Source organism: Mirounga angustirostris, unplaced genomic scaffold, assembly GCF_029215605.1.
Source record: "Mirounga angustirostris isolate CCGP_5_RB_7025 unplaced genomic scaffold, mMirAng1.0.hap1 SCAF_9, whole genome shotgun sequence".
NCBI classification, from domain to species: Eukaryota; Metazoa; Chordata; class Mammalia; order Carnivora; family Phocidae; genus Mirounga; species Mirounga angustirostris.
This window is the reverse complement of record NW_026991717.1, coordinates 59149181-59164810: the sequence shown is the minus strand read 5'-3', so window position 1 is coordinate 59164810 and position 15630 is coordinate 59149181. Positions and strand designations below refer to the sequence as shown.

The window sequence follows — 15630 nt, the reverse complement described above, 5'->3', positions numbered from 1 at the left end:
CACACTGCCCGGGTTCAAATCCTGACTAACTACCACCTGCTGTCCATGTATACCTGAATTAGATTTCCTAACCTGTGTTCCCTCGTCAATAAAATGGGGTTAATAACAGTATTTCCCTATAGGGTTGATAAGAAGATGAATGAAATAACACTTTATTACTACCATTAACATTTAAGAAAACAACCATACAGAAATGGGCATGATTACTTCTGGATAATAGATTTACAGGTGACAAATTTTTTTCCCCCATTACTCAAATTTTCTACAATGATATTATGTAGTGTATAAAAGTAAGCTCTTCAACAAATGATGCTGGAAGAAATGAGTATCTGCCTGCAAAAGAATGAAACTGGATCCCTTGCTAATACCACATACAAAAATTAATCAAAATGTATCATGGACCTAAATTTAAGAGCTGAAACTATAAAACTCTTGTAAATTTCCACACCTCAGTTTAGGCAACGGTTTCTAGACATGACACCAAAAGCACTAGAGATTAAAAAAAAAAAAAAGTAAATTGACTTTATCAAAATTAAAAACCTTTGTGTTTCAAAGGACACCAGTGAGAAAGTGAAAAGACAACCTGAAGAATACCAGAAAATATTTGAAAGTCATCAGAGTCTAGTACCTAGAATATATAAGGAACTCTTACAACTCAACAATAGAGACAAAAAATTTAAAACTGGACAAAGGTTTAAATAGATATTTCTCCAAAGACATATAAGCACATGAAAACATGTTCAACATCATTAGTTGTTAAGAAAATGCGAATCAGGGTGCCTGGGTGGCTCAGTCATTAAGCGTCTGCCTTCGGCTCAGGTCATGATCTCAGGGTCCTGGGATCGAGCCCCGCATCGGGCTCCCTGCTCTACGGGAAGCCTGCTTCTCCCTCTCCCACTCCCCCTGCTTGTGTTCCCTCTCTCGCTGTGTCTCTTTCTGTCAGATAAATAATAAAATCTTAAAAAAACAAAAAAGAAAAAGAAAATGCAAATCAAAACCACAACGAGGGGTCCTGGCTGGCTCAGTCAGCAGAGCATGCGACTCTCAATCTTGGAGTTGTGGGTTCAAGCCACACTGAGCACAGGGCTTACTAAAAAGCAAACAAACCACACACAAAAACAAAAACACACATACAAAACCCCCACAATGAGATACCATTTCAACTTCACAGCTACAAGGATGGTTATAATAAAAAGGTTGACAATAACAAGTGTTGGTGAGGATGTGGTGCTGCTGGAGCCCTCACATACTGCTGGTGGGAATGTAAAATAGTGAAGCTGCTGTGAAAAACCAGTCTGTGGTTCTTCAAGAAGTGACGTGACCCAGTAATTCCATTGCTAGGTGTATACCCAAGAGAAATGAAAACACAGGACACAAAACTTGTACACCACTGTTCACAGGATTATTTATAATAACCAAAAAGTGGAAACAACCCAAATGTCCATCAACTGATGAATGGATAAACAAAATATGGTACATCCATATAATGGAATATTACACAGCCATACAAAAAATGAAGTAATGATACATGCTACAACATCAGTGAGCCTTGAAAACATGCTAAGTGAAAGAAGCCAGTCACAAGAGGCTACATATTTTATACTTCCATTTATATGAAATGTCCAGAATTGGCAAATCCAGAGCCAGAAAGCATATTAGTGTTTGGGACTTAGAGGCCACAAGAAATGTTAAGTGACTGTTAATGAGTACCGAGTTTCTTTTTAGAGTAATGAAAATGTTCTGGAATCAGATAGTGGTGATAGCTGTACAAGCCTAAATACACTAAAAACCACTGGATTGTATACTTAGGTGGGTGAATTTTATGGTATGTGAATTATATATTTTTTAAATATATATATATATTTTTAGATTTTATTTATTTGACAGAGACAGACACAGCGAGAGAGGGAACACAAGCAGGGGGAGAGGGAGAAGCAGGCTTCCCGCTGAGCAGGGAGCTGGATGTGGGGCTCGATCCCAGAACCCTGGGATCATGACCTGAGCCGAAGGCAGACACTTAACGACTGAGCCACCCAGGCGCCCCTATTTTTTAAAAATATTTTATTTATTGATTTGAGAGCGAGAGAGCACAAGCACAGGGAGCTGCAGAGGGAGAGGGAAAAGCAGGCTCCCCACTGAGTGGAGAGCCAGGCACAGGGCTCAATCCAAGGACTCTGGGGTCATGACCTAAGCTGAAGGTAGAAGCTTAACCGACTGAGCCACCCAGGTGCCCCAAATTAATTTTAATAAAGCTGTCATTAAAAATACAAATTTGCACATAACATCATTAACTTTCAGTTTTTGGCCTTTCAAGGGGCTGTGTGGTATAGAGAAAAGTACCCTGACTTTGATTCTAGCTCCAGCTCTTATCAGTAATGCTATGGGCCACTCACTTAACCATTCTGAGCCTAAGGTTTTTCATCTGTAAAATGAAATGAATAAAAAAACTATCCAACCCATCTCATGTGGTTATTTTAAGACAAAACTAGATAATGCATCTAAGAGTGTGCACTATAAAATGCTATACAAATTCAGGTTATGTTGCTTCTACAGCTAGAGAGAAGAGTAAGGGCCACAGGCAGAAATAAAAAATCACTCTTATTCATGCTTTCCATAGCTTGTAAGTCTTACCAGCTTACTGTTGCCTCTATTCCTTGCAACTTCTTCTTTCTTAGTGTTTATTATAATTTTATATCTTTTAAGGCCCAAAAGGGTAAACTGCAAAAGGGTAAACTAAGCAGAATTCGGGTAATGAAATAACCAGAACGAAGCAAATGGTTGGGTAAAGACTATAGTCCTTTTTGCTGCTAGGTTAAATTAATTCTCCCAAATCTCCAGTCAAATAAGAGTATCTGACAGAAAATAATCAAGTGAAGTCATACAGACATTTAATTTTGTTACCTCCAGCGCATGTATGGGGATTGAGCACCTCTCCCAACCATTGAGATGGCAAAGAGAGTCCACAATGCTGGCACTTCCATGGATCATTAGTCTATTTAAAAATTCCTCCTGAGTCAATCCAAACAAAATCAGAGAGAGTCCATTTTCTACAGGGAAAATAAAAGTTACCTTAAATAACTTATGGAGACTTAGGTTTTAGGATTATAACATGAATTAATTTCTAATTACTTAATACTTCAGTGCTGTAATTACAAATATATTTATTGGACACCAGGTACTACTATGACCATAGTTAATTTGATTTTTTAATGTTTTTAAAGAGTTTTATTTTTTAAACACAGACCACAAGGTACATTCTAGTAGGAACAATGCATCCTATAAAACAGGACTAAATCTCCCTTTTCTACTTTCTATTATCCTGCACAATCAATGCCTGGAATCTTAAACTATTTACAGAGATATTACATTTCTGATTTACTAAGATAAAGCAAAGAGCATGCTCTTGACACAAAGAAATACATCATTATGCAAACTTGGGTATTAAAGAAGAGACACATAGTTCCCTCATATCATCCACAGCTTTATAGGAGGTTATAGCATGAATGCTGAATGAATACATATCCGAAATACCTATCCGAATATATATATATATATATATCCGAAATGTCTACAGGGCCAAACAGGTGGTGAGACAAGTGTAAGAAAAACCTAACAAGAAAATGGACCATCTAAAAGAACTGAAATTCAGCTCCAACCCATAAATTACTATGCAGGAATGCTGGCCTAGTGTTGCCAGATCTTACAGTTTTTCAGTAACAGCAGGAAATCCTCTAACTTTACGTGTTTATAATAAACAAAGTCTTTTTTAAAAAGCTTAGATCGTGCAAGCCAAACAAAATAGATCTGCGGTTCATAGATGGCCCATACGCAGCCAGCTTGCAACTTTTGCTTGCACAGACGAGTCAAGTGAAGACTCCCTGGATTAAAACCAACCTTTATTACTCTTAAGACTTTCTCTTAGTATCTGAGCTGAGCATTTAGCAGAGCAAACTTAACCTTAATTAAAAATAAAATGTATGAGACAACAGTACCAAGAGTAATACCAAATTTCCCCAGTGAAAGACTACCACTTAGAGGAGACAGTAGGCACTAACATCACCAGAGCAGAAATAAAATAGGTTTAAAAAGCACATCTCTCAGCAATTCAACCTGATACAAGACATTCTCACCTGTCAAAACAAGGCACAGCTGCTGGTCTCCACTAGTGTCCAAAGGAATACACTTTTTGTCAAGGGAGAAACACTGCATACCCTGGGTCTCCAAATCCCAAAGGACAATGGTGCAGCCCATCCTTTCCACTGCCCAAGTAAACAGTGCACTGAATCCTGTCACAGACATACATGTAAGCTCAACAGGTTCCTCTTGTTCACTAATGCTCATGATTTTCCATGATCTCCCTGGGTCACTGGTGTTGGCATGATCCTTCTGTGGAAATTTATAGTGGCTATGCATTATGTCCTGTGGAATGAAGGCCCAGCCTGGCATACTGGTACTGTGGTTACCAGATTCAGGGGACTCCAAATGCAAAATATCCTGGAACCATGGAGCACAATAGGAAACCTCCAGTTTGGAGCTCTTTATTGTTTCATTCAATGATGATAGCTGGGCTTTCCAAGACCTGGAAGATAGGGTAGAACTCACATCTGTTACAGTGAAAGGCACTAAATAAAACACTAATCAGGAAGAAGATGCATTTAAAAAAAAAAAAAAAGCATCTACTTCTGTAAATCCCTTTAGTAAAAAGGACCAAAAAAAAAAAAAAAAAAGGAAATAAAGTAAATCCAAAAAGGGAGTTTCTGTACCTATCAACTTGAAAGGAAAACTTGGTCAGTTTCATGTTGTAGTCAGAATTAACAGGATCATCTTCATCTATCCCCTTAGGGCCTTCAATAGGAATGTCTTCTAGAGTTCTTTCACATAGTAGGTGTCCTGGGTGTTGCCTACATTTTAAAATGATAGCCATGGTCAACAATGATGATCAAATCCAAATCTGCGTTACTATTGCTCCTGTTAAAAATTGAGGGGAGGGGAGGGGGTGTCACACAGAAGGAACAGTATAGACAATAAGTTTCTGTGAACAGGACTCCTTATCTCCATTGCTTATAGCATGGTGATATATAAGAATCTGACCCATTTATAACTATGTGTGGTAATGAATTGTTGGTAGTGTTCATTTCATAATACATACATATACTGAATCATTATGTTATACACCTGAAACAAATATAATGCATGTCAATTATATCTCAATTAAGAAAAAAGAATTTGACACTTATGGGCAGTTAGCTTTACGAAGAGATAAGAGCACTTATTGTCTACTATATCACAGATGTTGTGATAAAAACTTTAAACTAGGGGCGCCTGGGTGGCTCAGTCGTTAAGCGTCTGCCTTCCGCTCAGGTCATGATCCCAGGGTTCTGGGATCGAGCCCCACATCGGGCTCCCTGCTTGGCGGGAAGCCTCCTCCTCCCTCTCCCACTCCCCCTGCTTGTATTCCCTCTCTCGCTGTCTCTTTCTCTGTCAAATAAATAAATAAAATCTTTAAAAAAAAAACAAAACCAAAAACAAACTTTAAGCCTTTCAACAACCCTATGAGGTAAATATACCCCCATTTTATAGATATGGAAACAAAGGCTTAGAGAAACAGTGGGACTGGATTTGAACCAGGTCAATGTGACCATAAAGTCCAGGTTTTTAACTGCTCACAATGCTGTCGCCACAAAGTAAGACTTAGGCTGAGACCAGGGGAATGCATAAGAACTAGAAAGACAAAATACAAGTGCAGGTGTACGTTTAAGAGTATATGCAGAAAGAGGGCTGTCACATTTAAGAAACACAAAGAAGGCACAGGTGGCTAAAGCATAGAGAATGAGAAGCAAGGGGGTGTGAGATGAGGCTGGAGAGCCTGGCAGGAGACAGATGGCGCAGGGCTTTATGGGCTATTAAGGATTTAGTTTCATCTTGGTGGGGTGAAGCTAAATAAAGGTTTTAAGCAGAAAAGCAATATGATCAGATACAGAAGAGTAGCTGGGGGAGAAAGAGAGGCATTTCAACACCCTGAGCACTTAGATTATTATTAACCCTTTCAACAATTTGAAGGTAATATGTTAACATACATCTATCAAGGAGATGACCTAAAGAAGTTAGAGAAGGCAGGATGACAGTGAGAGAAGAGGACGCATGAAGATGGTCGTTCCCCATCCCCCCAAAGGAAAGGTGGATACCCTGTCCCCAGACGTATCTGGCTCTTTCTCTGATAAGCTATCCATTTTAACAACATCACTCTGGCTATTGTACATACAGAGCATGACACTGAGGGGGTAAGAGCAGACATCAGGAGACCAATGAGGAGCTGTTACCTTACCTTAGCTCAGATAGTGAGGATAGTGGCATGGATGAGAGTGGTAACAGAAGACTTAAGTGGACAGATTCAAGAAACATTTAGGATGCAGAGTGACTAGGACCTGGTGATTCACTAGATATGGATCTAATACTTAAAAGAGGTTTGAAATATAAAAAAGAAAGGAAATGGAAAAGAGTCCTTAGAAAGAAGGAAGAAATAGGATCCAGAGCACAGAGGGATGGGCCTTCATAGAAGGAGGGGAATCCACTGAAATACAAGGGAAGATGAGGAGATAGGTACAGGAAAGTGGGTTTGCAACTTAATGTGAGAAACTGAGGGAGCTCTGGTTAGACAGATTCTACTTCCTTTATAAAGTAGGAGGCAAAGTCACCCAAGAAGATCTGGGGGGTAAAGAGATGAGTAGAGACCTGAGGAAAATAGAGGTTTAAAAAACATTGTTGTAAAGAAAGGGCGCATGAAAAATCATAAAATTTCCAGTTAATACTCAGAGACCAGTTGAAGGTAGCAAAAGTGAACTTATAGTGCTATCAATTTTCCTTTGTGGTTTTCTCACAAGGGCCTGGTTGCTTGGGTGCAGGGACAGAGAAGGCAGAGTAAGGGGAAAAAAAAAAAAGATTTTGTCAGACCAAGTGCTACCATAGGGCAGGAGCAAGATTTTAGGATGCATGCAAAAAAGGGACTGAAATGAGGGTCAGAATTCATGCTGGAAAGGGAGGGATGTCAAGACAAGAGGGGGCTAGAGAGTGGAAGGTCAACTGACTGGAAATTCCAATGATGTCAGACAACAAGAAGCGTGGGGGTAGTTGGGTAAGTGACATGGAAAGTTTGGGAAGTTGTAGTCAGTAAGTGAGATGTGTAGATGTGTAGAAGTTGGGGGCGGAACAGTTTCAAACAATGACAAAACCAGGGTAAGAGTATGGGAGCGGTCAGCTAAAGTAAACTGGAAGAGTAAGTCACTGACAATGAACTGAAAGAACAAACCTAAGTTTAGGTTCTCAAGCAGTTTACAAACTCTGTAGGAAACATGAAAAAATGAGAGAATAGAAGGTTATACAATTAAGTGCCAAACTGTAATTCAAAGCAAAAGTGCTATAGAAGTTCAAAGAAGAGAAATATGATAAAATGAGTATAAAATTACAAGTGGAAGGAGTTTTAGTAAGAAAAGGCCTCATGAAAGAGGTAGATCTTAAAGGATAAAATGAAAAGGAGAAACTAACATTCTGCATCAGGGGAAAAAAAGAGTTAGAACCAGGAGTGAAGAAAGAGAAACACACTTTTAAACTTCAGAGCACACTTAGAAAATAAAATATGCAGTCAACTCCAGAGAAATCATACTACTTAAAGAGCATTCATGTAAATAATAAATAGAGATTACTCTTTTAGTTGGGCAGGACAGATCCCTAAATTTATTGGGAATAAAACACTAGCTTTGACTGATGTTAAAGTAGCTGAGTTCAATGCAATTTGTTCAAAGGAATGTACCTAATGCTCTTTTCAGAGCTCTCTTGAAGTGTTACCAAAATATCCAAAGGAATGGAACCCTACACTTGAAGATGAGGGCGGCTGAGTAGGCTTTCCTCCCTCCTCACCTGTCAAATTATTTTCCAAGGTAGATGATTAGGAGATAATTCTATATACACAGGGTATGTTTTAGTCGGTAAAAAATGGCCTACTGATAAACAAGCATATGATCTCAGAATGTGCTAATCATCCCTGCTTAAAGATTTTTTTTTCTTTAAAGCACTAAAGATTTTATTTATTTATTTATTTATTTTTAAAGATTTTATTTATTTATTTGAGAGAGAGAATGAGAGAGAGAAAGCAGGAGAGGGGGGAGGGTCAGAGGGAGAAGCAGACTCCCTGCCGAGCAGGGAGCCCGATGCGGGACTCGATCCTGGGACTCCAGGATCATGACCTGAGCCGATGGCAGTCGCTTAACCAACTGAGCCACCCAGGCGCCCTAAAGATTTTTTTTAAAAAAAGCATTAAGCCACTTAAAAAAAAATCACAGTGGTAAGAAGTTCTGGTAGGTATGTGAAGATGAATTTGTCCTCTCTTGTGATCCAAACAAGAAGCAATAAAAGCTATCAAAGTGCATTCCCAATTACTCAAGGATTTATCTCATTCCTATTACGTTAGGACCAGAAATCCTAATGGTTTTGAATGGCCCTAAATAATGAAAGTCATAAATGTGGACTAGCCTACTTTTAGATAGTTGCAATGTACAGGCTGGGGTGTGTACTTATAACGCTCATATCATACCTCTCTCAGACATTATAAAATCAGAAGTAACTAGAATATCTAAATCAAAAACAATACAAAGAAGCATTCAATCTTTACTAATATATTTAGATAGCCACAAGTGTGGGTCCTTCAAGGGAAACACCTGAGGAAATCCTCAGCTGAAGAAAGCTAGCTTAATAGCTTATCAAAGTCCTTCAAGAGAAAAGTAATCCCTGAGGCTGCCAGAACCCCAAGCCACATAAGAAGCAATTCTAACACAGGGTAAATCCCTTTTTCTTCTACTCTAATATAGCGCAAAAAGTGGGTAATGTATTAATAGCCAACTGTGCTATTATACATTATGTACTTGATTATTTTCAAAACTAAACATGAGGGGCGCCTGGGTGGCTCAGTCGTTAAGCATCTGCCTTCGGCTCAGGGCTTGATCCCAGGGTGCTGGGATCGAGCCCCACGTCCGGCTCCCTGCTCAGTGGGAAGCCTGCTTCTCCCTCTCCCACTCCCCCTGCTTGTGTTCCCCTCTCTCGCTGTGTTGCTGTCAAATAAATAAATAAAATCCTTAAAAATAAATAAATAAAACATGATAATATAATCCATAGATAACATATACAAATCAAAATCACAACTTCAACATACATTAATAAAAAGGTAGCCAATGGTCATTTGCACAATTTTACAGTAACAACCTCACTAGGTAGTAGCTAAAACACGATCTAGCTACATAGAGAAATAAAACCGGTTTTAAAAAAAGCTAACAAGTATATTTTTCACCTCTTATGGCTTTAATTATTTACCTCAAATTGGAGACTGCAGTAATTTACATACCTGAAATACAAATCGAAGTTAAGAGCGACTGCAGAGTTGGAGGAGCTGACAACCACTACAACATCTAGGTCTTGAGACACTTTCAGTGAAGTAAAGGAAGAAATCTTGGCTGGCTCCTGTCTCTGCTCATTACACATATCTTCCTGGACAAGTGCTAAATCCACATGAGCTACATGTGTACCGTCCACTGTGTCAAAGATGTCTTTGAGTTAGAGTTAAAGAAAATGCCAGTCTTAAGTATGCCTCACTACTTCAAGCACAGGATGGGATGGCCCTTATAACCTTCATGGCTGCAAACTTGCAGGGATAGTAACAAAAGGAATAGTGGACACAGAGGCAGCCCTCATCACAGTAATCGGAGGACCATGAAGCTGGTGACCCAATAAACCTGATTGAGAGCTCATTCAGCAATACTTGCTGAAAATCCATTCATTCTGTGCCGGGCCTTGAATGATACCTTGCTAATATTTTCCGCTAGAGTTCTACAACAGTGCTGTCCAAGAGAAATATAATGTGAACCATATTTGTCTTTGTAATTTTCTAGTAGCCTTATTAAATAAGTAAAAAAACCAGTAAACCTAATTTTAGTAATACATCTTATTTAACCCAATATATCCAAAATATTACCATCTCAACATGTAATTGATATGAAAAATTGAGATATTTTGCAACCTTTTTTTCATATAAATGTTCAATATTTGGTATTTTACGCTTGTAGCAAATCTCAGTTTAGACACTAAATATTCATTGGAAAGACCTGATCTGTATTTAAACTTCGTAAAATTCGCATTTGAGAACTTAAATATATTTAAAAGTTCTCCAATAATTGAAGGAAGTATCAGCTTTTCAATTTGTAATTAAGTAAAATTGAGAATTCCGTTCCTCAATCACTGTAGCCAATTTCAAGTGCTCAACAGCCATAGAAGCCTAGTGCCTACCACAGCATGTTCTGTAACCTAACAACAAGGATGAAGTTAATGCAACATTTTATGACATTTTTACAAAAGAAATTTTAATTAAGGCTATTTTATATCTAAAGTAGAAAAACCATCCCTTTAACTCAGAAATAAAAGTTCCAAAATCATGTAAGGGGTCATTTTCCAAGGCTTCAGAACAATTTTGCTAATGATCTATGGATCTGCTAGAGACAAAGAAGCTATTTCCAAAACCAAATTTAAAATGGTTAAGCAAATTCTATGATTCACTAATATGATGGAATCATTAGAGATAAGTGGATTATATTTATACATGAAAGTGAACATCTAACATTATAAGCAGTCCTTGAAATCCTTTCTGGAACAAGCACATAGGAGATACTTAACAAGCACGTTTTGAATAAATGGGTAAAATAGAGCATATATGATTTAGAAAAAACACAAGCTGGATGATTATATGACTATGAAAAAACATGTACATATTAGAAAATATTTCAATAGAATATAAAGCAACATTGGTGAGTATTTTAAGTTCATGAAGATCTTTTTCCCTGGAAAGTTTTACTGAAAAACTAACCATTTCTACCTATATACCAGTCCCTAAAACTAAAAGCCTAAAAAAAGGCTCATCCTTCTAGGTAGTCTCCTCCCCTACATATCCCCATCTTTACTGCCAAGGATACAGATCCATCCTAAACTACTTAAAACAAAAAGAATTCCTCTGCAGAGCTGTGTGTCAATAATCCTGTCCACTGCCTGTGCAGGCAAGGGTAACGTGAAACAGTTGAGTACTCCAATCTCAGCATCTCTTTCAGGAAATACAAGGTGTAGGACAATACATTTGTTGATGAACAACAGTGATTTGTTATTGTGAAATGACAGAATTCTCAAAGATAATAAGGAAGCACCTAGGAAACAAAAGGAGATTATTTCAAACTCACTGGTCACAATTTTACAGTTGGTAATTTTGATTTTGTAAACATAACACAAACAGGTGAAACAAAGAGGAAACAGCACTTTGTCCCACTCTAGGCGGTTACTGCTCAAACCCACCTAAGGAAGTGATTACTGGTAGGTAGGTAAGAGGATGAATAAAGAAAGCCTACAATGTCTTTGTTCATTCTGTTTATGGCCAGAGTCTGAGAGCACACCAGAAGATTCGAGAGAAAAAAAAAAAACCCTACTTATCCCAGGAACCCCACAAGAACAATCAGATTTTTTTTAAAGAAAAAGAAGATGGGAAAAAAAAAAAAGAAGACTGGTGTCTTGTGGGCTCAGTTGGATGATCATGCGACTCTTGATCTTGGGGTTGTGAGTTTGAGCCCCACATTGGGTGTAGAGATTACTTAAAAATAAAAAATTTGAGGGGCGCCTGGGTGGCTCAGTTGGTTAAGCGACTGCCATCGGCTCAGGTCATGATCCTGGAGTCCCTGGATCGAGTCCCGCATCGGGCTCCCTGCTCGGCGGGGAGTCTGCTTCTCCCTCCGACCCTCCCCCCTTTCATGCTCTCTCTCTCTCTCAGTCTCTCTCAAATAAATAAAATCTTTAAAAAAAAAAATAAAAAGAAAAAATAAAAAATTTGAAAAAGAAAAAAAAAATGAACCTTAAAATCAAGGGTGTCAAGTATGCTACTGCCTCAAATATAGAAGCCTGAGTCCTTGGATTTCCGTTCCCTGCAGCCCTCAGGATGGGTAACCAGTCTAGATCAGCACCATCCAACAGAAATATTGTCAGCCACAAATGCAAACCACAATTAATTTTAAATTTTCTAGTAGCTGCACTGAAAAAAGAAACAGGTGAAACTAATTTTTTACATATTATTTACGCTACTACATCCAAAATATCATTTCAACATGTAATTAATACAAAAACCATGAACAAGAGATTTTACTTTTTTATACTAAGCCTTCAAAATCTAGTATGTATTTGACACTTAGGGGACATCTTAATTCACATTAACCACATTTCAAATGCTCAAGAGCCCCATGTGACTAGTGGCTTACTGTACTGGACAAGGCAAATCTCTCTACCTGATTTCATCCCTTTAAGAACTTTTCCTGGAATATGTAAGATTACATAGTAATGTCACAGACTTAAACATGCTGAAAGACCACCTGTAAATACTTACTGATATTTTGATCTTCAATGAGCTTCTTCAATGTCTCCTTGCTACAGCTATACAAAATGGTTGCATCACATCTTCCATCTTTCAAATTAAATTCATAGATAAACAGTTCATAATTTTCACTAAGAGCAAGCAGTTTGGACTTGTCTGTTGGTGAGCTGCTGTTACGAGAATCCTCCCATACAAAGCTAAGGAAAAAGCGTAGATTATTATATTCTATTATCCACAATGTTTACCCACAACGGTGAGGGTAGAAGGGCAGAAGGAGTAAAAAACAATTCTTTAGGCCACATGGTAGTAGCATTAATCCCACACCCAACTTAAGGGAATGTAAATTGCTCTGGGACGTCCCCCCTCATTCCCCTGAGCCCCTTTTAAGCCAACAATATAGGAGTGAGGGATGAAAAGAGGGCATGGAGCAATAAATGATGGCTGCTTTTATTCCTTCATCTTAAATCCTGTCTGATGAAATGTTTAAAGGAATGGTCATAAGGATAAGTTTCAACAACCAAATATGTATATTATTTACAAGAGGTGGTACTCACAATTAACAAAATAGGTTTTGCTAACTTAAATGCTTTCAATGACTTTTAAAAAGTGGACTATTTGTATTTATAGACTATGAAGACTCCAAGATGCTATATTATAGAATAGTTCTGTCCAACAGAACTCTTCATGGTGATGGAAGTGCTCTATACATCTGCACTGTCTAATATAGTAACCAACAACCACATGTGGCTACTGAACACCTGAAATATGAATAGTGCAACTGAGGAAAAATGCAAAATTTATTAAGTCACATATTGGTAATGGCTACCGTGCTGGACAGCTCAGTTACAAAATTATTAAAGCAGTATAATGTCAACACACCAACAATGGCTAAGAATGTTGGAAAGAGACTAAAGAATGATGCTATAGCTTCAAATTAAATTACATTTAAAAAATAAAAGGGGGGCGCCTGGGTGGCTCAATTGGTTAAGTGACCAATTCTTGATTTCAGCCCAGGTCATGATCTCAGGGTCATGGGATTGGGCTCCTTACTAAGGGGAGTCTGCTTGAGATTTCTCTCCCTTTCCCTCTGCCCTCCCCCCCCCCACACACACACATGCCCACACGCAAGGGCTATCTTCTCTAAAACAAATCTTTAAAAAAAAAATTTTTTTAATTAAAAAAAAGTGAAAGGGCCCAATTATGAAAACAATACAATGGAATGAGAGGAAGCTACCATCTAAAGTTTCATCTTTAAAAAAAAGCTGTTTTCTACAGAATAAATTTTATATCTAAAAAAAATCAGACTTGGTGCTCTAATGTACTTATTAAAGAAAAAGATTTACATACTTTATATTTCTATCTTTATACCTAAACTGATGATTTTTCATGAACACCCAATTCCTGACTGTTTACAGTGAAAATCTGGAAAACAATCTGAATGTCGATTATGGAAAAGATTAAATACATTAAGGCATATTTAAAAGGCAGAATACAGTGACACCATTGACATCATTAGCATATGGACCATCACATGAAAAGACAGGAAATTTTCAATAAAAATAACTATAGAATGTACAGTTGATTTCAACATATATAAAAAGAACTGTTTACTTTGAGATAAGTAAACCCTGAATACTGTCAATTTTTTTTTTCGCCATGAAGCCCTTGAATTAAAATCCAATTCAAACAGAAAGTCCTTCTTGATCCTCCTTCAATCTACTAATTTCATGCAGTAGCTTATGGATGCCCTCATTATTTCATGTGTGTGTCTTCTTTTAAATTCTCAAACACCTAAAGAGTTCTCCTTTTCTCTGCCTCATTCCTTTCTTTACAGGACTGTGTCCAGGTACTTAACATGGTAATCAACCGGAACACAGGAATAAACTAATTTCCGCTATCGAGAGATTCTTCCTCCTAGCATCTAGAGATCAGGAGAATACAAACGCCCAATCGATTAAAGCACTGGCTTATTTAACAAACAAATCTCTATTGTCAGGCACTGTTACAGAACCTGGCGATTCCAAGCTAAGACACCTCTTAACTAAATGTTTTAGGAGATGGTTTCTAAACGTTTTCTATTAAAAAGAGCCCAGGGGTGCTGTCTGGCTCAGTTGGGAGAGCAAACCCCTTTACCTTCGTGTTGTGAGTTGAGCCCCATGTCGGGTGTAGAGATTACTTAAATAAATAAAACTTTAAAAGAGAGAGAGCCCAAAGACTCAGAGGGCACTCTCAAACTTCATGACATAAACTCCCAACTCCTGGACGGAGAGTTACAGAAGTGGAAAGTTAATACATGATTATAATTGGTTTTTTCTGTCTTCCCAAATCATGCAAGCTCCACATACATGTCTTACCCGACTTTTTAGAGACTGCTCCTATGTAACAGTTTGCGCGTAATAAATACTCGTTGAGTGAATAAATGAATGGGCAAACTAGAATCTATCCTTGAAGAAGGCGGCGGGGGCGGCGCCCGCGGTGGGGGGGGGGGGGAAGGAAGTCGCTGTTTCAGGCACAAGAAAAAGGTATCAAGATGATTCAAATTAGAGATGATCCCCAGCTGCTATCTTTAAGGGATTTAACTGAAAGAAAATGGGCAAGGTGCACAGCACAGTAACGATTAATTAACCTATGCTGAATTAACGAAAGAACCCCTACGTTGGGACCTGCTCCGGGTTCGCTGCGGCCAGCAGAGGAGTTGGATGCCTTTTCTGCGCCCCGGGAACGGGGAAGAGAGGGTGGGGCTGCAAAGCGAGGAAAAGGTTCCGAGAGGGCACCCGGATCGCATCTCAGGTGTTTCCCGCGGCTGTCATTCCTCTCCCGCCACCTCCACGCCTGGAGTGGAGCATTGGGGCTCGCCGAGCTAAGGCTCGGGACTCCTCGGACACTGCCCAGCCCTCCCGCAGCACTTACTGCCGAAAGGGGCCAGTGAGGCAGCAGGTAGCCCCGCTCCGGCCGCCCGGCGCCAAGGAAAGCACTTGCAGGCTGCCTGCAGCTGTTAGGCTCCCCAGAACCTCCTGCTCTCTGTGCAACTGCGCCCGGGATCCCAGCCGCCCCGTTGCCTCCACAGGGACCGGCACCAACAGCATCGGTAGAACCCGCTCCATGGCTTTAGCGCTGCGGGGGCCGCAGCCAGCAGCTCCTCCCGCGGCCTTTTCTGCAGCCATTTTGATTCGGCCATTTCTTCCGGT

At 39.1% G+C, this 15630-nt stretch overlaps 1 protein-coding gene across 4 annotated transcripts in view; it reads right to left on the bottom strand.

Annotated features, from left to right (window-relative positions):
• Positions 1-15630, bottom strand: part of SPG11 (SPG11 vesicle trafficking associated, spatacsin) — an 82152-nt gene extending 66522 nt beyond the window's left edge. For 2 of the 4 annotated variants that reach the window (XR_010405026.1, XM_045900169.2), the window contains exons 1-7: positions 15353-15630; positions 12455-12639; positions 11010-11234; positions 9392-9593; positions 4764-4901; positions 4131-4579; positions 2902-3047 (exon numbers count right to left, since the gene is read on the bottom strand). Coding sequence is in view for 2 of the 4 variants with exons in the window: in XM_045900169.2 (XP_045756125.2) it covers positions 2902-3047; positions 4131-4579; positions 4764-4901; positions 9392-9593; positions 11010-11234; positions 12455-12639; positions 15353-15606 (1599 nt within the window). In the remaining 2 variants the exon portion in view is untranslated. Of the gene's footprint in view, positions 1-2901; positions 3048-4130; positions 4580-4763; positions 4969-9391; positions 9594-11009; positions 11235-12454; positions 12640-15352 lie in introns of those variants that run through there. The other 2 variants (XM_045900170.2, XM_064570529.1) reach the window with 2 other exon arrangements.